This window comes from Syngnathus typhle, linkage group LG1, assembly GCF_033458585.1.
Source record: "Syngnathus typhle isolate RoL2023-S1 ecotype Sweden linkage group LG1, RoL_Styp_1.0, whole genome shotgun sequence".
NCBI lineage: Eukaryota > Metazoa > Chordata > Actinopteri > Syngnathiformes > Syngnathidae > Syngnathus > Syngnathus typhle.
Window position 1 is genome coordinate 8,111,888 of NC_083738.1, and position 25,368 is coordinate 8,137,255.

Here is a 25,368-nt window from a genome sequence, read left to right on the forward strand (position 1 = left end):
ATCGAAATTACGTTTTCCCTATCCCACGGTGACAAGACATACTACACGATAGACATACAAGTAAACGACGCAATATAAAAAACAAGAAGGCACAAACAATAAATAATAAGAGTAACAATAAATAATAAATAAATAGATAACACAACGAATAAAAGCCAGTGTGCATACAGACAGTAAAAGTACAGGACGCTACGCAGAACTGGGAAGCGAGTTCAGGACAATGCAAAGGATCCGCATGAGCAAGCGCACTTTTGATTTTGCAAGATAGGAGATCGTCTTGACAACAACATAACAATTGGTAGACGAATCTCAACAGTTGTTTGGCCCATGTTGTCTCGCTTACGGAAGCATGCATGTTTTGAGTGACAGTAGTGCGGTATTACAATACGTGCATGGACGTGCTCGTTTTCATTTCAAGACACAAAGAACAGAACACGCATCTATGTGTTTTGATTTCAATTTCATAAACAAGGGTTTGCAAAAAAAAAAAGTGCTTGCATTCAACAATTGATAGCTGCGTGTTGAAGCAAAAGAACTGTACACACATTCAGCAGTATACTCGAGGTGTGGTAAATGACAGATCACACAGTAGGACATGTCACATTATCCATGGAAATACTCATTCTTTGAACCAAACAGGAATGACTAGTACATATGAACATTACAGGAATACTTGGATTTGGAACACATTTGACCCACCAAAATGAGAGCAGGGAAAAGGTGATTATTTTTTTAAACTGCATCGGCATAACAGGCAACGCGTAGAACAACTAATATGTTTGAAATGTTAGCCTTTGCCTAAATTGTTTGCTGATACATATAATTAGATGTTATTTCTACAGAATAATCACAGCAGCAGGTTAAAGCGAAGGAGAAAATTTAGTTTAGTACTTGTATGTACGTATGTTTTGGTTCCACAAAAGATAATGTTGAATATTGTTCAGCTGTATAACGCACCTTATCAAAATGGTTTGTTTACATTGATCGTTTAATGCATATAAAATACGAGCCTTTTCTGATAGTTTGTGTATAAAAAGAAAACTAGCCATTTCTGTTGTACTTTGTTGATGCTAGAATATCAAGAGAACTTGCTTGTTCTCATATCAATTTTCTTTGAATTAAAAAAGCTTAACCGGTTTTAAAATAAAACCCAGTCAAAAAGTGATATTGTTTATTTCGAATTTCCAGTAATTTCCGTATTCTCCGGACTATAAATCGCTCCGGAATAAAAGTAGCGCCAGCCATAAAATGCATAATAAAGAAGAAAAAGACATATCAGTAGCACTGGGGCGGCTTGGTGGCGCACTGCTTAGCACGTCCACCTCACAGTTTGGAGGGTGCGGGTTCGATTCCATCTCTTTGTGTGGAGTTTGCATGTTCTCCCCGTGCCTGCATCGGTTTGCTGCCACGTCCCAAAAACATGCATGGTAGGCTTATTGATCACTCCAAATTGCTATGCCATTTTCTGTACCACTTTATCCCCACGGGGTGTCGCGGGCTTGCCGGAGCCTATCCTAGCTTTCATCGGGCAGTAGGCGGGGGACACCCTGAACTGGTTGCCAGCCAATCGCAGGGCACACAGAGACGAACAACTATCCGGACACGCACTCACACCTAGGGGCAATTTGGAGCGCTCAATCGGCCTACCAAGCATGTTTTTCGGGGATGTGGGAGGAAACCGGAGTGCCCGGAGAAAACCCACGCGGACACGGGGAGAACATGCAAACTCCACACAGGGAGGGCCGGAGGTGGAATCGAACCCGCACCCTCCTTGCTGTGACCCAGACGTACCATATCGGTCAAAAGATGTATTGTTACACCCCAAGCAACCATGATTGGCAACACACATTGCTGTAATGTGAAAACTCATAAGCAGCTGCATATGTAGACAAAAAGTATATTGGCCCAATCCCAGATGCCAGAAGCAGCTGCATTATTAGGAATAAATGTGGATGTACAGTAGTTCCCATGTCGACACGTTGAACTATTGCCCATCCAGTAAACAAAGTAGAATGCCTCCTAAAAAAAAGAGGAAACTGCTAAAGGTAGTGGAAATGCTTGTCATGGATGAGTGGAAACATCTGCCTTGTGCTTTTTCTGCGTTGTGTAACCAGGCTCTGTGCATCACGCACACCAAGGTAGGCACCAGTATTGTAACTTTTGTGTTTTGGCTGCAGCGGATTAATCGCGTTTCCGTTCATTACAATGGGAAATATAATATCTAAAAAACAAACAGAACCAATTTTTGTGCAGGTCTGGTGTTGATATACAGACAAACTAAAACAGATTGAAATGATCCCTCCGGTATACTAAGTGTGTGAGAAGACTTTATTATCAATCCTAACAAAAAACTTCAGATGTAATAAACAAGGAGGGATCTAACTATACTGCTCTGAAGTAGACATTTGTTAAAATCCTAAGAGACAATGCATGCAAAAAAAGGGAGCCAGCAAGCAAAAAAACACAGCCAGGATTCCAATGTTTCAGGCCCCAGGTGGCTGCCAGTGCTCTGATGAGTTGTGACACTAATAAACACGCTCATAACTGGCACAATCCAAGTGCAGTAGCGCAGAGCTCCCCTGCAACAAATCATAGATGAAACAGGTCAAGCATTCTTACTCCTTTTCCATCATAAATACCCTTTTCTAGAGTTTTGTACAAACCATCATTAATATTAAGCATGCTTTGGACTTTTTTGATTACCCTTGTGAAATTGTTCAGATTGTCTAAATTGGAAATGCTGATTAGATTAAATGTATCGTGGTAAATAAACTGTCCAATGAGAGGAAAAGCCGCCATTGGAAACAAAAAATATCTTTTTACCTAGACCCTTTTTTGACCTTATTTTCTTCAACAACAAAAATGCTGCACAGATGCATACCTTATTATACCTTGCTTTCAATGAGTAATTTTTGAACAACGGTCAAAGATCTGGGTTCATGAAAATGCATATTTTTAGGCATTCTGAGACTAACCGGCCCTGGGAGAAAGCAGGAAATCGGTGTGGTTGCTGTGGGGCTCGGAGGGAAACAAAAGAACAGGAGCAGACTGGAGTGGAAATGGGTGTGGTGGCTATTGCCTCAATAAGCCAAATGCCCTCCGGCCACAAACAGATTTGATCACACAAAAATTCTTATTCACAGGGAAACATTCTAAAAATGTTTGTGGTCTCACACAAACTGACTCGAGAAAAAAAAAAATCCAGGGTTAGAATTATGGATAATCTCTTCACCCATTTTGAGCCACTTCCTAAAATATTTAAAAAAGACAACCTAAAATAAATAATGTTTTTTTTCCCCCCTTTTATTTGGCCTCTCAATTTTATTGGGGTAGCTGTAAACCAATGTTTAACCTGCACACCTATCCACATATTATGTACTGAAGTTTATGACTCTTCAAATAAAAAATGGAGCAAGAAATATACAACCAGCTGACATTGTTGTCTTGACAGAGGGCTGCGCTTTACGGCTCCTCTCGTCGAAATGGCAGTGGCATCCATTTTGACCAGCCAGTTAAGTTCCCCGGTATGGTTTGCTTCCTAATAGAGGGCTAGAGACCTCACTCCATAAGATGAAAGTTGTTAAGTGCGTCTGTCCTTACATTGCTCCCACTGTTGGTAATATATGGCGATGATGGATAATACCAACATCATTTATGAGTACTGTATACCGTAGATTTATGTGTGTTTCTCTGAGAAATAGAATGTGAGATGGTGCTTCTCAGCAGCAATATAAGTACACCAGTGAATCTGTTGATAAACACTGAGTTGCAGAAGTGTCCATGTGACATTCAGTGTAAGGTTTCATGTCACCTGATTTGTCTCTTTGTTTTTCGGCTACCAGATCACGTTGACACTGTTTTTGTCCAGTGTTGACCTTTGTGCACTGGAGTTACGCCTTAATGGATGAATTTGGCTTTTTCGTGACTTGTGTGATCAGACACTACTTGGGAAGGGGTTCGAGGTCATTTTTACCAAGAGTAGATAGTAAAAAACTAAAACTAAAAATTGCCGAAAATGATTTTTGTTCCTTATTGCAGACACTAATGCAGAATATGATTATTAACTGAAAGAATTTTTTTACTTGATGAATCAATGTGTTCTAACTGTCATGTCCAGACAAGTCTTGTTTGCTGTAAGAACTGTTTTCAGGAAACTAATTTTCACAGACATCGGGAGCCACAAAATAGCTGAGCAATCCACTTTGGGCAAGTTGTCCCGTCCAATCAACTCAGATTTTGTATATTAAAACATTATAAATCGATCTATCCAGTTTTAAGTCCAATAAAAATGTGTCTAAACAAGATGAGGGCTAAGTCCGTCAAAGAGAAGAACTAGGGTCGGGTTTCAATGCTTGTTCGTGTAAAATACCGTCATTTTCGTACTATAAGTTGCGTTTTTTTTCATAGTTTGGTTGGGTGGGCGACTTATACTCAAGAGCTACTTATATACATATATATGTTGTTTCTTTTCACTTTTTTGGGCATTTTATGGCTGGTGCGACTTATACTCCGGTGCGACTTATAGTCCAGAAATTACGGTAAGTTTAGCATTATCAGATATAATACTGTGAGGAATTGTACTGTTTTAACAAACCAACTCTTCTGTATATGCATGAGTGGATTAGCATTGGTGTCTGTGCAGTTTTAGACTTTCAGATGTGACCTTTGTTGTCTAAATGTCAGGGAGATTGGAGAGTGAGCCCACAGTGGAAGGGCACGCTTATGTAATATGCTCCCTCTGCCTTTCACACACATGCACACACATACATATGCAAGCACAGAGCGGGATCTTGTTTGAGAAGGGTTGTCATATCTTAGCGTTGACGCTCTGTACAGCTCTTTGCAATTCACTGAAAGCCTCACTTTCATGAGCCTTCACTTTTATCTGGATGTACTATATGTGCAGAAAGTGCCCTGGAAATTATTTATGGTTTTAAAAATACAGCTGCACTCTTGGTGTTATTCTTTTCAACATATTCTTATACTTTGGAGCCGAACTCAAAGCGCGACTGTATGTGCAGATGTGTTGAGTGGTTGATTTGATAACTGGATTGTGAATGAGGTGGCTGAAATGAGCCAAACGCAGCCTATAAAACTATCTATAAGCATAGTGCGCACCCATCATAATCCTCTCAACTATGAGGACCCAAATATTAAAATAATGATTATGCCCAAGCTGTATTTAGTCGCTGGTCTTTCACAGGGAATACATATCTGCAGTCATTCACGTCAATGGGCAATATAGTCCTCAATTAGAATTGTTCCGACAGAGATTCACACCCTCCTGACTGTGTGGTAAACGTGTTTAATATTTTTCCACAATGTTCCTGACACAAAAAAATATGATTCGAAATGAATACTGTTTTAAAGATGTTTTGAAAGAACTAGTCACACAGTACTTCAAGAATTACAATATTGAAAGGAATATGCTTTGAAATCCATTCAGTCATAAAATGAATTGAATCATGAAAGCATACAAGTACAATGTGTTGTTTCCCTGAGAACTACTCATGGTGGATTGATTAAACATTTCTTTGGTTTCAAAGCTTTATATGCAAAGTATAATTTAAAAATAGAGGACCAAAGATGTAGCTGTGACTAATTTTAACTCGTTTGTTATTTTTTTTCTTGACTTATTCGGCTATAATAAGTGGTCTATGGTGGATGGTCAATGGTGATGCCTGCACTGCAAAAGAGTATTAGTTCACTACACGAACATTGTATGAACATTGAATTAAGTTTGGAGTTTTTAACTTTATGGTAGTGGCTAGCGCAAATGAGCATTGACAGTGTACTGCTGGAGAAGCAACTTTGCCCATTATAATGTACCGATACACCAAAAAGTTAACGTTTTCATTATTATTATTATTATTATTATTATTATTATTATTATTATTATTATTATTATTATTATTATTGTTATTATTATTATTGTTATTATTATTATTAGTAGTAGTAGTAGTGGTACATTTATTATTATTATTATAACATTATTTGTATATATTTAACTATTTTTAACAGGTCATTGAATTGTCAATATTAACTGACATGATTACTGATACTTATATTGAGAAATATTTTTCAGCCATATCGCGCACTAAGCACATTATTTTAAAAAGGCATTTATTTAAAAAAAAATATTATTAGGAAAATAAATGACTTTTTTCAGGTTATTATTTTTCAAAAGTTAATTAAAAAATAAGTACATATTGGTCGATATCAGTATATAATACTTATATGGTGATATACTTTTGTCATATCTCCCAGCCCCAAATAACATGACAATTAACTGATGTATATAGCGTTTAATTTGGGAAACCTGTAATATTCCAGTACAGGATTTGCAAGAGAATATTTTTCCATTTGATTTGTTAGTCGACAATACAGTTTCTGCTGATTACCGTATTGGCCCGGATATAAGACGGTGTTTTTTGTATTGAAATAAGACTGAAAAAGTGGGGGTCGTCATACATTCGGGGTCTAGACATTATTCTCATTCACAAAGCTAGATGGCACCAGATATCTTTAAAGCGACTGCTAAACTTAATTCCCCAGGCCGAAGTGAACCCCTGTCACAAAGAATAAAAATAAAAATAGCGGTAGCATGAAGAAGAAAAATAAAAAATAGCAGTAAGCAAGAAAAAAGAAGAAAATAAGAGAAGAGAATACAGAAAATGGAGAAACGTAGCGACAATCTGGAGAAAAGTGGGTCGAAGATCGGCCAGGTTAACCGGCAGCTGAAGAGATTGTTATGATGCAAACTTCAAGATGATGGTGATAAATGAGGCAATGTTCTGACATGACAGATCTCAGCTACACTCAAGCTTAAACCAGTTTGGGTTATTTTATTGCAATGTTTTTCCTTATTCAGTTTTGTTTCAAGACTACAGTTACAGTTAGACTTGACTTTGATGGTTAATGCAGTTATCGCAATTTTGTTGTTTTATCACAGTAGGTTTATTTACATTTCAAAAACCAGAAGCCATTCATTTACAAGTTTACATATTTAAATGTTCAGATATTAAGATGCGATAGACAGTTTTTGCACGATTTGAATGAGGCCAAATAACATGCTTTTTCTCTCAAATATATTGTTATAATCAATTGTTTCAGATGCACTGTAAGTATTTTCCGTATAAAAACTAAAATTGGTGTTCAAAAAGTCTTTTTTCAAACTTGAGTCTTGAAAAAGAGGGGGTCGTCTTATAATCAGGGTCGTCTTATACTCGGGCCAATACGGTATTTCAATTTCACTTGGTTCTGATTATTTGGGTATTTCTATTATTCACACGAAACAAGTGTGACAGGGCAGCCAGGGAGTGTTATCATTTGAATGTTGCGCAAAAACGATTTCACATAGAAATGAGTGTTTTTGTCCCCCGCACGCGAAAATTCACTGTATACGAGATGGATTAGCCAGAGAGAAGGGTGGAAAAATGCCGATATCATTTCAATATACAAGGTGCTCAACACTTGTCCTTTGTCGTGAAATCCAACCGTAAGGTGCGACCGATTTTTGAAAAATCACTTCGCATGGCACGTACGGTGGTATTGTTCGAAGGGTTGTGATTTCAGCCTTGGTGGTCAATGAAGTCAGCGAGGGGCTGGCCGTGCCCCTCCCCGCCTGGTGTGATGTATGATGCCGGTAGTCTCGCAGTGGAGGGTGATGAGAATTAGTTCAGGACCGCCTCTCCAACGCCGAGCCCCTCTCCTGCCTGGTCCCCGCTCACCGGAAGGCAGCTCCGCAGCTGCTCACAGCCTGCACACCGCCTCTCCCCCGCCTGCTTAAATCTGCAGCCCGGAGAATTGCGTTTGTCGGGAAGAGCAAAACACCGTCAGGTGTTGAACCAGCAGGGAGAAATCGGGGTGCAGACTGATGACGATGATGATGGTGAGGATGATGCATCCCATCCTGTGCCATTATGAGTTACAAGACGCAGCGTGAGGAGGCGTATTGGCATCTTTTTCTCCACGTTTTGCCCAACTGTAAAGGTGGATTACATGCTTGCCTGGGGTCTTCGCAGCTGAATACCGCCCGACTGAGAACGCCTCTTGCGGCCCGCAGTGCTGCGCCATGGCCTTGGATGTCCAGACTTGCGTGGTGTTTACGGTGATCGCGTTGCTGGTGCTTGTGAACGTGCTGTTGATGTTCATCCTCGGTACTCGTTAATGGATCTGCGGTCGGGGCCCGGTTCGCAGCCCACCTCGCTGTCACACAGGAGAGGAGAGACAGGCGGTGCGCGGTGGTTGAGAGTGGGGACACCCGGCGCTCCATCACGGCTACGCGTTGAAATGAATGACGTTGGTACAATATTATTTTTTTGTGTTAACCCCCCCCCCTCCTTCGATGTGTATTGTCTCCTCTCAACGTTCGTTTGTGACAGATTATGTTGTTTGGTGGTGGTGGTGCGGACACACTAGACCTTGAGCTGCTGGAACCCTTTTCTGTGGCCACTCGAGTTATCCACGCATATTAACATCTCCCTTTCGTCGAGCTCCTTTTCTTCTCTCCTCCATGTTGTATCCCATGGCTTATGAGCGCGAGAGTTATTTAATTCTCTCAGTATTTTATGAGGCCGGGTGATGTTTTTTTTTTTTTTTTTAATATCGGCTTGCTGCTGCGTGACTTTTATTGCTTATTATTCCCAGCATGGAAGCAAAGATGTAATCTCCCGACTGAAGACAACGTGTTATTCCTGGCAAATAGGCCTGCAAGTGAGACGTGTGCTGCAGACGCTGCAAGATCATGCTACCTTAACAGTAATCAGTTGTGGACAAGGCTAGGCCTAATAAAGGACAGCCTCACGTTAAGGTTTCCCCCATTTTCGACGCAGTTAACCTCAGCTCCCATTTCTAGTACCGGACTAGTCACACTTGAACAATGCACATGTTTCTAAGGCTCACAGCTTCTTCTTTTTTTTTTTATCTGCCAAGTGAAAAAGCATGTTGGAGGGAAAAATCCCCATTTCTTCTGCATGCAAAAGCGTGAGCCAATAAAAGATGGGGGGGCAGGTGTCATAAATGTTTGATGACATGTTATAAATAGATATGCTAAAAGCCCATCTCAGAGTTGTTCATGACATTCCTATTATTAGTGATGGTGGACAGGCTAGTTCGCTTTGTCTTCTTTTTCAGATTTAAAGTGCTCTCTCACCCTGTAGGCTAAGTAATGTGTTTGTTTCATAAAGGTGGGAAGGTTTCACTGCATGTGCAGACAAATACTTGGCAGCCATTCTCTATACAAGGTAACTTTCACTTGTCATGGCATGTGAGCCGATGTTGTCTTCACTGAAGCTTGAGCTTACTTCCACGTAGGGGCCGCACTTGAGAGCAGAGCATCATGATGTTGAGTACTGTAGTGGCAATGGCACAATCTTAAAGTAAGCAGCACAGCACATAGCAAGTTGCTGCCGTGGTTTGTTTTTGTGCATGGGTTATAACGTCTTAGCTTTTGATTAAATCAGTGCAGGGCAGGTGTCTTCTTATTAAATGTTAAATGATGTGCAAAGAATATTCCTGCGTGTGAGTGACAAGATGTGCTCCTATTTCTCCCTGATTTTAGGAAGAGCTATTTCTGATTGGCTCCCAGACTCGGGGTATATGTGTATTACATAACAAGGTTGGCAGACGCAGGGAGGACGGACCACGAGACTCACTCTGTGCGTCAGTAAGAGAAACCTCTTTCTGGAATATAGCACCCTGTAAAACGACTCGTGCACAACCATCATTTTGTGCTCTATCGAAAGGGATCGTCAATCATGATCGTATGAGCCGGATTTCCCCATGCATGCGCTCTCCTTACAGTTACATGCGACGAACATGGTAAGGCTTGTCGAAACATACAGTATGTATTTGCTTTGGAATGCTGTGGGCGCTTCAGTGCAGCTATGCTACAACTACAAAGAGAGGAAGAATGCAGTGGGGCAGCCAGTGCAGCGAATACTGATGCTTTGTGGTGCAAAGATAGAAGGACTCAAGCAATTGTAATTTTGTATTTCTTGCTCTCTGTTAAATGTATGTCGCTTGAACATGCCACGCTTAGAGGGAGACATTCCTCTGCATGCGTTTGCTTTGACCTAAATACAGATCTTCCAAGTTGAGTAGGGTCCTGATTTATTATGGTGCAACTTGACGTACTGTGTAGGTCATTACAGCTGTCAGATCCACAGGTCAGGAGTGTTTGCGTGTAAGAGCTTTCTCATGTGATTTGATCCATCTTCGCCAAGGCAGGGGCAATTGTTGAGATTGATTAGGTAACACTTTTAATTTATTCATACATGTAGGGAAAAGAATGAACCAGTTTGGAGAGTGCTGTTAAGGAGATGAGATGAGGGAAAGGATTGAACAAAATAGGGAGGCACACCATAAGAGTGACTGGATTGCTCTCTCTTCCCATTGGGCAGAAGAATATGGTCCAACCTGATCAGTTTTAATAGGGGAGCATCAAGGCTGACCTCTGTTGTGCATGCGCTGGCTCAGTCAGGTCCATCATGCCACGATCTATTTCTGCATTACAGTACAATCATTTCTGTCTGATATAAATCCAATTTCTCTTCCTGAATGAACAGATTTTTTAATCTTTTTGACCAGCCTCCATCCGTGCTGTTTCCATGGCAGCGTGACACATGTTTTTGCAGTAATCCTCCTCTCTTCCTGAAGTGAAGAGCTTTGAGATATAGGCTGGAGCTATTGTTGCAGCAGCTCACAGCCCTGTGTGATTGTCAATGTAATCAAGCTACTCAGTGACATCTTTGAACACAAATGGATGCTTCTGCATGGCACGTAAGGAAGAATTTAGCAGATGCACCAGACCCTTAGCTACTAAGTATTAACTATGTGTAAACTTCTCTTATTAGACATTTCCTTAGAAATACAACATGATGCAGTGGTTAATTACCGTAATTTTCGGACTATAAGTCGCGTTTTTTTTTATAGTTTGGGGAGGGGGCGACTTATAATAAGGAGCCACTTATACGTGTTTTTTTTTTCAAAAAAAAAAAAAGTGAAACCGCGATAAACGAACCGCGATGTTGCAAGGTATTACTGTAATTTGAATTTCAAGTGACGTCAGCAGCGCGACGCGGCGTGGTGAGGCGGTTGTTTACAAAAAGGACAAAGATTGATCACGAGATGATGAAGAGCCCCACGTACTACCGGCATCATTAGCGGCGTTGTTTCCAAGTGACACGGAGGACGAAGAGTTTGAAGGATTTAAGGATTTGGAGTCACACAGAAGGTTTGAAAAACTATTATGGCTTTTACGCACGCTCGGTCCTACTCTACGGAGCTGTCTTTCACCTCCGTGGATTGAAGTCAGGGGCCGGCGCTCGGCCGGGTGGCTGTCCATGGACGGTGGATGGGGCTCGGACATGGCTTTTACGCACGCCCGGTCCTACTCTACGGAGCTCTCTTTCACCTCCGTGGATAGAAGTCGGGGGCCAGCGGTCGGCCGGGTGGCTGTCCGGGGACGGTGGATGGGGCTCGGTCATGGCTTTTACGCACGCCCGGTCTTATTCTATGGATCTCTCTTCCACCTCCGTGGCTGCAAGTCCACGCCACCACACGCCTGGAAGTTTGTTTTGTTAAATAAAGAGCCGTTTACCAAACCCACGTCTTTCCTTGAACTTTGTTAACACTACAATATAGTGATCTAGTAGATCTGTGGAATAACGACGAGGCTGACGTCAGGGCGCACGCGCTGCGTTGTTGACAAAGGACGAGGAATTCGATCGATGGATTTAATGATTTAGAGTGCACAGATGGTTTGATAATATTGGTTATATAATAGTTATTTGATATCTAATTTATATATCGTTATATGGGCCTGTGGAATATTTTGAAGTGCAAGCGCCGTCAGCGGCGCGCACAAATTGTTGACAAAGAACGATCGATGGATTTAATGAATTGGAGTGACACAGATAGTTTTATAAACGTGTTATTTATGTAATAGTTTTTTTAATACCTCTGTTACGTCAGGCCCGTTTTCAGCTCTTTGTTTGTGTTTATGTCACGTTAGCATACCTATCGTTTAGCCTGTTCTTGCTCGTTCATGTCTGTTCTTGGTGTTGGATTTTGTCGAATAAATTGCCCCCCAAAATGCAACTTATACTCCGGAGCGACTTTTATATGTTTTAGTTTCACTTTTTTGGGCATTTTATGGCTGATGCGACTTGTACTCCGGAGCGACTTTTAGTCCGAAAATTACGGTAAAATTACTGGACAATTCTGGTGAAAAGACGGAATTGGAAGAGGACATTTGGCCAAACAATAACATGGAGCTTTGCCACAGATGAATTAATCTGGACCTGGTTTTCATCTCTAGGTGGCAAAACAGTGTGATAGATAACGTTTTGGTCCACTAAATGGGTGATTTCAAATCTGGGTCCCACTTAATAGCACTGTCGCTGTCTCTTGTACTATAATGAGCACTTTTAGCTAGCTGCCTGCATCCCTGAAAGATCAGCTCACAGGCCATGATCCCTACCTACTGAGTGTTGCATGTCTGAACTTTGTGTTGTTTCTCCTGTCGTAGTTTTGCCCTTTTTCTGTTGGTGCACATTGTTGTATTGTGCTGTGTTTTGTGTTAGCAACTGTGTAATGCCGTTTGCAGTCCTTAACGCTACCAGTGAGCTTTGAGGGTTTGAATTTGCCTTCATTAGTAATGAGTGGTTTCAACACAAAAGAAACGTATTTCAATCACTGTGACATCAATTCAATATTTTTTTTTCCAGTTGAAACACAATTCGTAAAGCATTTATTTTTCAAAAGCGTAAAAAAGATGTTAGATACTACATATGATAACCTAAACCAGGGGTGTCAAACTCATTTTTTTCGCAGGCCGCATTGTAGTCATAGCTTCTTTCGGAGGGCCATTATGACTGTCAACCCAAATAAATGTATGTATGACCACATATTATATACAGTAAAAGCTACAAAAAAAACTGACAAATAACTCGTTTTCAAATCAGATGGGTCAAATATTTAACTGGTCAAATATTCTTAAAGGAAGATATTAATACAAGTGAATTCTAGTAATGACACACGAATTTGATGCACAATTTGTCTTTGCGGGCCACATAAAATGATGTGGCGGGCCGTGTCTGGCCCCCGGGCCTTGAGTTTGACACCTGTGACCTAAACCATTTTATTTCTACATCGTTGGAGTCTATTTTTAATGAGCTATGGATTTAAATACATTCTCTATTCTCACCTATTCTTTAGTTGATAAGTGGAGGGTCAATCGTCAACGCTGAGGCGGTATGGGACCATGTGACCATGGCGGACCGGGAGTTGGCATTTAAGGCCGGTGACGTCATAAAGGTGCTGGATGCCTCCAACAAGGACTGGTGGTGGGGCCAGATTGATGAGGAGGAGGGATGGTTCCCTGCCAGCTTTGTGCGGGTGAGTCTGCCGCAGCTGGCCCACAACTACAGACACAACATACATCCGCTCACACAACTGGAGGCACATGAACATATGCAAACAAACCAACTGTTGGTATGCTGCTGGCTCTTCACACATACTGGTGAACAATCATTTATTTGAACAATAAATACTGCCTTACTAAAAATACATGCCGAGGGTGTTCCTTTCATGTGGTATCACGTTTCTTTTTTTTTTCTCTCCAATGAAATCACCATATTGTCATTTTACATTGAGATAACTACCAGCATATGAACAACACTAACTTGCTTGAACTGTTATCTGATGAAGATGCTGCGTCTTATTTATTTGATGTCCCGCTGAAGGAAGAGCATCCTTTTGTGCTCACAGCAAAATGTCCCCTTCAAACACCCGTCATTACCATTCCCACCTGTCCACCCTTCCATCGTCGCTCCCAAGAGGGCAGGACTGTCAACCAAAAAGTATCTTTCTGTTGTGTCATTCTTTCTCTCCAAGGTGGAACCCCACCCTCCTCAGCCCCAAACAAAACAGGTTTTCTATATCAACCCCATAGCAACTCCACGGTTCCAAAACACCACGTCAAAGGTGCGTTTTTTTCCCCAGCCTCATCCACCCATCTAAGCCTGTCCAACCCACCATGCAACGCACCCTTAACATTACCAAACATTAAACTCATCCAATCACCCTTGACAGGTGTCATGGATACTAGGTAGTAGTGATGAGTCAAAAGTAAAGATTCAATTTTTTTCCCCCCCTCAAGAGCTGTACCCAACATATTTAGGCAGTATAAGTGACTAATCATCTTAATTTTAAATTGACATCAATACTGATGTCCATTGCTATTTTTTAAAATCTTTTTCCAGGACAGTTCATTTACTGTTGACTCTGACTATTTTGCAGTTGTACTGTAAGGCTGCGCTACTAGTTTTTGTCCTTGCAGTTTTGTGCTCTCCCACCCGTCACTCTGCTTGTCTGTGGCGCTGCATTTCTCATCTTGTGTTTGGCATTCTACCCATCAGTTCTTCAATGTACTCTTGGCAGTGTGTATCATCAGGTGTTGGCTGCTGGGCATTTGAAATCACGCTCGGTGTGACGGCAGGATCGACTATTATGTGTGTGAACCCGTGCGTATGAATGTTCAAGAGCAAATATGCATGTTAGGATGTTTCCAAGGATCAACAGTGGGTATAGAAAGTGAACACGCCACTGTTTAAAATATAATGAAAGAACAAAAATATTGATGTGGTGACAATCTTTGTTAACTGATACTAGTTTTGTGAAGTGTTCCTGCTCCCATGTTGCAATATACTTTTCAAAATGATGCCTGATTCAGCCTTGCTGCCTTTGTGCAGCTAGTTTCCCTGAATATTTTGATTACCGTATTTTCCAGACTATAAGTCGCACCTGAAAACCTAAAATGTTCTCAAAAGCCGACAATGCGCCTTATAGTCCGGTGCGCTTTATATATGGACCAAATTCCTAAATTTAAACTGGCCTGAAGCGTTGTGTCATGAAAACAATCATAAGTGGCCCGCTGAAGACTATGAATCATGAATCCAAAAGACTATGGATCATTATTTTGTGATTATAAAGTAATTTGTTGCATCTGAAGTTGAAGTAAAAAAGATAAAATGGAGAATGATTTGATTTGGATTAAAAATCTGACATGATGCATTAATGGTGTGCTTTATAGTCTGGTGCGCCTTATATAAGGACAAAGTTTTAAAACGGGCCATTCATTGAAGGTGCGCCTTATAGTCCGGTGCGCCTTAAAGTCCGGAAAATACGGTATATTAAGGACCAGACATGATGACATCCCTAAATTACTTGCAATTGTACATTGACAAACGTTTGCTCAGACAGTTGTTTACAAATAGGTGAACCGTGTCCGATCCTTGCTAGTGAACAACTGAGTATTTCGGGCATGCTCCTATGATACCCAATCATGACAATCACCTGTTTTCCATTAACCTATTCACCAGTTGGGTGTTTACACTAAAGAAACACCAGGTGTTTACACAGAAAAACACCTATTTTTTGTGTGTAATTTTCAAAATGAGCCAATGTTTGCAAAAAACTTATTTTTTTGGTGTGTATTCAGGTAAATATAAGTGGGAAAGGGTTTAAAAATCAATGTAGCCCGTATTTCTTTCTCCGTTTTACACAACGTTCCACCTGGGCGTGTACCGTAAATGTAAAAGGGAAATGAAACTTTTTTTTCCCAATCAGTTATAGTATGTGGTCAGTTCGCTTTAATATGTTCATGGAAGTGCAGAACTGTGTTTGCCAATTCTGGATGGAATAATGAACAGGCATTTACAACAATTCTGATGTTCTATGTTAATATTTTGTGTCTTGTAACATTTAGCCTGTAACAGAAAATTCTAGAAGATGCAAGTTATATCTTTTTTTTTTTTTTTTAACACAAATTAGTACCAGTTTGGATAGACCAAGCTGACAGAAAAATTGAGGGTGGCATCAATTCAAACATTTGGCAGCAAATGCATTATCTATGGAGGTAGATTGGGGTCAAAAGTTTTGAACTTGAAAAAATGAAACTCGAAACTGAAAGTAAACGTATTGAGCTTGTACGCTCAGCTAGTACCACATCCCCCATGCCAGATACGGGTCGAAAAAAAGATTTGAAACTGAAAAAAAAAAAGATCTGAATCTGAAAAAAACTGTTGAACCTAAAAAACATATGTGGAATATAAAACATGCAACTGAAAAAAAGACCTCAAAACTTGAGAAATAAATGGAGGTGAAACAAATTGTTTATTCAAAAAATTTACCAAAATTAAGCAAAACTATTTTCTACTCAACAAACCTTTTTATACAAGTATTTTTATTTTGAATATATATTTTTTCATTTTCCAAGTTTCAAGCCTAACACATTTATTTTCAGTTTCAAGTTTTATTTTCTTCAAGTACGAGTTTTGTTTTTTTAGTAGAAAATTTTGGCCCCAATTTCCCTCCATAATTATCCCGCGAAAAGGAGAAATTATGATGAGGACTAACTCTTTGCAGCATGGCTAATAATGGAACATAACTTCTCTGTGTAAATTCACAGATGAGACAAAACATAGTGTTTGTCTCATCTGCTGTTCTGCTGTTCAATTTTAGCTAGTAGTGTGGACTGTGCTGACAACATTGTGATGGTTGCTGATACTATGACATTACTTCCTTATACTAGTGATGTCCCGATCAAGATTTTTGGGTTTCCGATTTGCTCTGATTTTATTAAGGCGTGTTCTTTCCTATACCAAGACCCTTTTTTTTAATTTTTTTTATTTTAATCCTGAAGTGTGGAATGAATCATACATGAATTAAAAGTCCTTTGATATGCTTACAACACATTGAACAATTATGTTTAGCCGTTTTTAACAAAATTTCCCCTGTGAGTCAAGCCATAATAAAATGTAATATATTTTAATATGTTGCATCTTTAGCCTTAGCAAAACTCAACTTAAACTGTTCATTGATTTAAAAAAAAAAAAAACGCTTGCACGATCGCAGTTCTTGTTGTATAGCTCCATTAACCCCGTCCGTGTAAGGAAGTTTATCGGTTGGCTCCAAAAAGTCCATTACGACAAAAGTCATTGTTTTCCACGACAGACACTGGTTGATCATCTAAAATAAAGCAATGAAATCGCTCCACCGCGCCCGATCCTGTGACCGAATCCGATTCTGTCCGATATTTACCAAAGAGCCAGATCAGGTGCCGATACCGATACAGAATATCGTATCGGGACATTCCCACTATGTACCACCATCTTGTTCTTTTCTCCATCCGCTTTGAGGATGTTATCTTCTTTTTGTGTGCCCTGATTGATAAGTTTGCTTCATATAGTCTTATTTTGACGCAGACATTTGTCAGTGACTGCCCACTTGCTAGTGTTCCTCAACAAAGCCGCTGTAAAATTGGGGGATTTGTGGGAGTAATGGCTGATCCGGAGGCACGTTGGAGGTAGGGCTAAAGAAATTGTGAAAGGTTGCAAGTATACGGAGGGCTAGGTCTCTGTTAATTATGGCTGTTGTCGAATATGTGGCTTGTTTATTACCATGATGACAAGTACAGTATATGCCCGTGACCATAATTATGGTGCATGCAAGTTTTACTCAGTGTAGGGCACAAGGCACTGTGACATATGGCCACTGCAGTACCGTAAATGGCTACATTTTGAGTAATGCGGGTAGAAAATGCAAAATGTTCAGAGAGTACTTCAGCGTAAAATGACTCATGTGCCCAAACAGTACATTGTTTTGGTGTAGTCAAACGAAGGAAGTATTTGATTCCTCGTGAGCTTCATTTTAGTTTAAATTTGCCTTTACGCAATGAGCATTTCTGCGGGCAATTGCAACCTGGCATGTTAAATAAAACAAAAAATTAAAACCACAACAACATCAAAACCCTAGCACTGGTCCAAATAACTTTTTTACTGTTGATATGCTTTGTATTGTTTACGAAGCATCAACTTAAATATTCTGAAGCATATTTTCAAATGTCTGAGCCTACAAAGTATAAAGTATGATTTGAAATTAATTTTAATCATTTGAATTTGTATATTTTTTAATTCAAGAAAATCATGTGATTTAAAAAAACAGAAACTTGATTGTATTAAAAAGGAAAACAATTGACTGTAAGATCTCAAGTTAAATATTTTATTTTCTCTTTTGTGTTTTCTAATTACAGCAATATAATTTATTTGAATAATTGATTATTCAATAGGATTTTCAATAGGACACTTAAATACTAAAATATTCAATAGCTACAACTAGAGATGCACCGATCCGATATCTGGATCGGATATCGGTCCCGATATCAACAAAATAGATGGATCGGGTGTCGGGTATTACAGCCGATACTTTCCTTAATCTATTGGGACGCGGGCTACGTCATACGCCAGCAGCACGTGTGCCGCATGCCACGAGAGTTTTCTAAACAAACGCAAACATGGAGCGAACGTTCGCTTCTCTTCCCCGGGTTGCTAAGCGGACGTCAAACCATGCGCGTTCGCTTCTCTTCGGGTTGCTAATGGGACGTCAAAGGCTGCGCGTTCGCTTCTCTCCCGAATGGGGGGGGGGCTAATCGGATGTGAAACGCTGCGTGTTCGCTTCTCTTCCGGGGGGGGTGTTAATGGGACGTCAAACGCTTTGTGTGGCGGGCTCCATCTAGTGTGGAAACTGAGAAGCTGAGCTCAAGCTTCTTGTGCGGGCCATATTCAATTATGTTTTCAGAATTTGCTGCGGGCCAATAAAAACTGGACCGTTAGTTTGGACACCCCTAATTTAGAGCAAAGAACTGTGTAGTCTGCCTGATGCCATTGCCTTTGGTCTTTTCTGTTCCACATGTAGAGTTATGTAGCTTGTTAAGTTTGAACTGGACTGCCCCTACACCTGTCTATGGACCCCGTGGAGGCTATTTTGTGTGTTTTGGGGTGTTCTCTTGTATTGAGGGGTGCTGGTTGGCCGCTGTTACTTTTTTTCCTTTGTCTTTTAGCTTTGTTTTGCTTTGATGGCTTTTATCTTGAGCACTTTCTGCCTTTCTTTGTGGCACCGTTGTGTGGCAGCCTTATGAGAGCCTATTGAGTTGCGCTCATGCCATCTGTGTGTCTTTTGTATACCCACTCTGTGGTATGAATACGGCTGGGGCCTGAATTTCCCCACCCCTGGGGATCAATAAATATACAATCAATCAATCAAGTCAACCATAATATCGGATCGGTATCGGGTATCGACCGATACGCAAAGCCACGGCATCGGTATCGGTATCGGAACTGAAAAAGTCGGATCGGTGCATCTCTAGCTACAACCCTATATTCCGTAATAGTGCAATATTTACTTCAGGTGTCTGCGATTATCAAAACTAGCAAGTTTCTCTATGAATAAAGTCATTAATTAATAAAACTGCACCACAAAGGTGAAAAAAAGTTAATGCTAGGTTTGTGCATATCAGTAGGCAAATGGGTAGAAACTTCAACAGCCTTACATGTAACCTGGAGCACAGTAAAGACTGTAAACCATGGAACCACATTGATGTTACCAAAAGTTGATTAAAAGACTAGTGTCAAGAGACCCACAGCATCATAAAACCTGCTGTAGTAATTTCTGCTGTAGTCCTGGTTGTACAGCAATGAAATACAGTCACAGCCACAGCGTTATTGGTTTCTCTTCTGTCTCTCGTTCTCTCTCCTCCCTCTCTCTCGAATACGAGTTAATTTTGTCCAAAAGCCTTCAAATTCCGCTCAAAAGCATCATCTTCAGCAGAGAATTAACCCAGGTATAGGTCCAAATTAACAGAATGTTCACCAAAAGACAATATGAGTTGGCCCAGACAGAACCCATACCTAAATCCAACTGAAAACATGTGGGATGTGTGCACAAGCAATGCCCTTGCAATTTGACAAATTTGGAATGTCTCTGCGAGCAATGGTGGCCCAGTAGTCAAGAACTTCCGTACTAACATAACCTTGCCTGCAAGCTGAATTCTCAATTTTTGTGAGTTCACAAAAATCCATCTTGTCCCGAGCCCACTGATTTCTTCCGAGCCGGTCACCGGATGACTGGACCAATCACGAAGCAACAATGTGTTTGGGGGCGGGATACGTGGCTGCAATGAAGGCAAAAAGCGAAGAGGCCGGGAAAACAAGCAAAACAACCAAACATGCATAGACGCTGCAATTAATTCTGTTCTCGCAGAGTGATTCACAGTTTCCTTTTGGAAGAAGAGCAGTGAGAGGCACTTTGTGCATTTGGGCTGGAAATGTCTAATGTCCCGATGAGGATTTCCGCTGCCGTGATTTGTCAAAAGAAAAGTTTGATAGGCTGTACAAGGAGATCGCAATGTCCCAGATTGATAATGTAAAGAACTACGTCGAGTGGTTCATCTAGCTCTTGCCAGCTAAATACTAAGACTTTAATCTCAAAAACAGAATGTTGTAATTGAAGCAAATGTCTTTCAACAAACTACAATGTCAGGTTTAGTGTGGTTCGTTTTAGTATATACCGTATATTTTTTGATTGAATTGAGATCACGTGTACAATGACTAAAATTGATTTACAAGTGCCTTTTTTCCTGTAAACCTGGTATTTAAACAGTGGTGTGGTCACTTCTTGTCTATATCCACTGTGTATGTGTGCAGAAGTGAAACGGGTGGGGTCACACACAAGGTCAGATAACCTCTGGGAAAAAATCTTTGAAAATACTATATGACTTGTCCTATGGCTGATGTACGTACGTAGGTGCGTGTATGTGTACATTTTGTTTTGGATTAAGGGTCTGCAGTTGGATTTGTTTGTTAAAATTTTTCATCAAATGTAGTTTGCACACAGCTTCCCAGTCATCACGTGCCCCTTGTTTGTGCGTGTGAATGTGTTTGTCCTTAGTTGTGGGTGAATCAAGAAGATGGAGGAGGGGAACCAGCCGAAGGCACGAGCGAGGTTCAAAATGGTCACCTGGACTCAGCCAACGATTGTTTGTGTCTGGGCTCGCCTCTCCAGAACCGTGACCAAATGAGAGCTAACGTCATCAACGAGATCATGAGCACGGAGAGACACTACATCAAACACCTCAAGGACATTTGTGAGGTACAAAATGCATTAGAAACTAGCAGATAGGTACAGACTAGTGAGATATCATTAGCTGTTAGTCACCACCTATAGGTTTAAAAGGAACAAATTATGGAACATTTACATTTTAATGTTGAGGTGCCAAAGTCGCGTGTCGGTCATGGTAACCGCATGGTAAACCTTCTTATTCTGTCCGAGAATGAACACCACTTTTGATATTATGTTTGCTGTTTGGTGATGTGCGAGATTGAAAAAAAAATGTCCGCAGTGACGCACATTGCTCAGAGGCACGCCCCGCGCTATCAGCGTGTATTTAAATGCTGCTCTCTCGTCACATATAAACCCGCGAAATGGCGCATTTGCGAAACGTGACGCACAAATTGGTGAGGGAACACTAACCCTTTATATCCTAAATATATGTATTATTTAGTTATAACCATGATTTTGAATCAGTGGTAATTTCAGTTTCGTTCAATTGATGGCTCCCAACCACATCATCTTTTGGAAGCATGATTGAACTTAATGAACTTTCTTCTGCAGGGTTACCTCCGCCAGTGCAGGAAACGGGTGGACATGTTTAATGATGACCAACTGAAGGTCATCTTCGGCAACATTGAAGACATCTACCGTTTCCAGATGGGATTTGTTAGAGACTTGGAGAAACAATATAACACAGAGGAACCCCACCTGTCTGAAATTGGACCATGCTTTTTAGAGCATGTGAGTTCATTGTGCAAGATTCAAAAATATATTTGTTATTAAAATGCAAATGAGTACAATATAACATGCAACAGCAAAATAAAAAACAAGGTTTCCCCCCAAGCTCATAAACATTTGGACATACCGTATTTTCCGCCCTATTAGGCGCACCGGGGTATAAGGCGCACCTTCAATGAACGGCCCATTTTAAAACTTTGTCCATATATAAGGCGCACCGGATTATAAGGCGCATAAAATAGAAGCTTTGCTGCAACAAACTGAGGTTGACTAGGGTTGCGGTATGCGCCCACTAGCCAATAACCAACAAGCCCTCTGTAAACAATCGCGTTTCTCAAACGATCTCCTATAAAATGATTGGAACTGACTAAAGTTCAATCTAACGCATTGGTACTACTTACCTATGTTTCCCTTCCATATCGATCCGTAGATTTATTCGAAACATGAACAGAGCAGCCTATTTTGACATGAAATAGCCTCGCGCGTATAGCAGCTATCGTTATAGCATTAGCCATCCGCAAAAACCCATGACCCTCAGCTCGCAATCTCCCATGAGCCTCAGCAAAGTGTAAACAATCGCGTCTCTCAAACGAGCTCCTATAAAATGATCAGAACTGACTAAAGTTCGATCTAACGCATTGGTACTACTTACCTATGTTTCCCTTCCAAATCGATCCGTAGATTTACTCGAAACATTAACGGAGCAGCCTATTTTGAAATGAAATAGCCTCGCGGGTACAACAGCTATTCGGTGACGCCCCCTGACTACACCTTGTAATTTACTAGTCGTACTAAAACGTACTAAAACATTTTGGCAGAGCACTGTGTACAACCAGTATGGATCAACAAATTCATCACTTGATCCATATATAAGGCGCACCGGACTATAAGGCGCACTGTTGACTTCTGATAAAAATTTAGGTTTTTAGGTGTGCCTTTTAGGGCGGAAAATACGGTACTTATATCCACTCCTGTGCTTGCTCTATTATTCCTTCTCCTTAAGGACTGCTTTTTAGAGATTTGTGGTTTTGGATTGACTGTTTAAGACTTTATTTGGAGTCCAAAAGAAATTAGAAATGTTGGACTCTTCTGTGTTCAATGTCATTCATGAATATGAGAACTTAGGGCCCTAGCTTGTGCAAATCGCAGTTTAACCTTTCTTTTGCTGGTAGAATTGGGCGTAATGGGGCGTGTGGGCCTTTATTATACAATTTACTACTTCTACTATGTTTTTACACAATTCAAAATTCAAGAATGCCGGAAATTATAGAAGGATATGACACTTTCAGCAACAATGTGCTTTGGCTCAAGAATCAAGAACACGATCAAAGAACCACTTTCTGTTCTTCACTTTAGCCATCCGACTAAACAAACAAACAATTCTTAATATTTTATGTTAATGTCAAATTATTTAAGTTTTAATTTGTTATTCCTACTTTTCTTCTTCTTTATTACAGCAAGATGGTTTCTGGATATATTCAGAATACTGCAATAACCACTTGGATGCTTGCATGGAGCTGAGCAAGTTGATGAGGGATGGCAGGTACCAGCACTTTTTTGAGGCCTGTCGACTCCTCCAGCAAATGATTGACATTGCCATAGATGGCTTCTTGCTCACCCCTGTTCAGAAGATCTGCAAATATCCCCTCCAGTTGGCCGAACTTCTCAAATACACGGCACAAGAGCACAGGTATGACACAATATACATACACGTAACAGTATTGTATTACTCAGTACTTCAAAATTAATCTCTTGTGAATTAATCTTATTTTGGGTTGCAAATTCAAGTTTTGAATTTTATCTACAGTAATTGTCATCTCACTATGTGTGCAAAATGACCGCTTTATAGCTCTCCTGTAAAGTATTGGAAGAAGCTTAAAAAGGCACAAATCGTTCCTGTACATATAAAATCAGACGTGCAAACTTGGACATGCAAGCCCGCAGAAACATAGCGTAATAGATTTAGCGTAACCCAGCCAGCTTCAGGTCATTCACAAACGAGGCGCTCTTAGCCAGTTGCCAGATCTGCCAGCAAGACCTGCCAATTCATTCTTTGACAGCAGAGAATCTGCCAAGTATAGGCCATCTCTCTGTCAAACACATACGCACTATATTTGGATGTGTAGCGACCAGAGGCAAAGAGAAAAAATCTTATCAGATAGCATTGATGCTCTTGTTTTTAAAGTTGCTAGACCAAGTGGCTAATTACAATCCAATAGTGACTTGCTATTGGACTTTGTTCTAGCAGGCCCACCACTATTACTTCAGTATACATTCCTCGTCTAATAAGGTATTACTGCAACATCACCACATTATTATTTTTTTTTTTAAAGAGCGGCCTGTTTTCAAAGACTTTAACATGACCATTAAATTCCCCGAGAGTCATTATGTGTGCACTGTCTGTGTTTGTAGCGACTATCGATATGTGGCAGCAGCTTTGGCGGTAATGCGAAACGTCACCCAGCAGATCAATGAGAGGAAGAGGAGACTGGAAAACATTGACAAAATTGCCCAGTGGCAAGCGTCTGTTTTAGACTGGGAGGTATGTACGTGTGCGTGTGTGCGTCGGCGTGTGTCCATGTCTTCAATATACAAATGGCTTCTCACTGCGTCTGTAAAAGCTACAGCTTTTGTGTTCACGAAGCCTTAACACAACAATCGGTGTACCGTGGGAGACAAAATATGCTCCTACTGTAGACCCCTACTTCATAGCCCTATGCTGGATTTATGTATGAAATCTGTTTTGTCTATCTTCTTCCAGGTTAGTTAGTTAGTTAGTTAGTTAGTTAGTTAGTTAGTTAGTTAGTTAGTTAGTTAGTTAGTTAGTTAGTTAGTTAGTTAGTTAGTTAGTTAGTTCCTAGACTTTCATTTTTGCATAAATGACACCGTTTCTTGAATCGCACAATTTAACTAGCATTAATTGCATGAACTTTCACAGAGAGCAGAGAATAACCACATGTACGCATACATTTTGTGAAAAGATTTTTATTTTGTATGTGACTTTGAAATGAATCACTTTTTTCATCCTTACTTTTTGTTACAGTTATTATATAATTGAATCTTTTTGCGAGTTTTCTCACCAGTCTGTATTCCAACTGTTGGCAGATGAGCATTTTCCCAAGTGTTTATTATAGCTTCAGATACCAGACTAAAAACAAACGAACAGGAAGACACCCAAAGGAGAGTGTGAGAGTGTGTTCTCATAAGCTGAAAGGCCTATTTGTGTTTTGTCTTGATTTTAGTGCCTTTTTTATTCGGATGAGTTAACATCAAAATTCAGTTTAGATAATAGTTTTATAGAATCATCATTTGACTTCAAACACTTTTTGGAGTTGACGCCTTAACCACATGCAACTTCTGCAATTTGTTCGATTTTGGAGCAGGTTCTCGAACGGATAGGTGCATCTTACGTTTGAGCGACTGCTTTCATTAGTGGGCTAAGACTCAAAGCAAAAATTTGAGTATCATACAAAATTGATGTAAAATGATATATATACCGTTTTTTTCCATGTATAATGCGCCCCCATGTATAATACGCACCCTAAAAATGGAATGTTGATGCTGGAAAAAAGCCTGTACCCATGTATAATACGCACCCAAATTTTGACTCCTACTTAAGTCCGTAAACGTAAAATTATTTCAGACAAAAGATCATCTTTGGGAACAACCGGATGTTAT

The 25,368-nt window shown here is 40.3% G+C and overlaps 1 protein-coding gene across 11 annotated transcripts in view; it reads left to right on the forward strand.

The window, feature by feature from the left end:
• The window catches only part of LOC133151921 (rho guanine nucleotide exchange factor 9), a 50,709-nt gene that overhangs the window by 14,245 nt on the left and 11,096 nt on the right, over window positions 1-25,368 (forward strand). For 4 of the 11 annotated variants that reach the window (XM_061275338.1, XM_061275360.1, XM_061275351.1 and 1 more), the window contains 6 exons: window positions 13,222-13,401; window positions 13,900-13,989; window positions 20,791-20,991; window positions 21,514-21,693; window positions 23,148-23,380; window positions 24,103-24,232. In XM_061275338.1, coding sequence (XP_061131322.1) covers window positions 13,222-13,401; window positions 13,900-13,989; window positions 20,791-20,991; window positions 21,514-21,693; window positions 23,148-23,380; window positions 24,103-24,232 — 1,014 coding nt within the window. Of the gene's footprint in view, window positions 1-7,680; window positions 8,306-9,639; window positions 9,823-13,221; window positions 13,402-13,899; window positions 13,990-20,790; window positions 20,992-21,513; window positions 21,694-23,147; window positions 23,381-24,102; window positions 24,233-25,368 lie in introns of those variants that run through there. The other 7 variants (XM_061275386.1, XM_061275377.1, XM_061275397.1 and 4 more) reach the window with 7 other exon arrangements.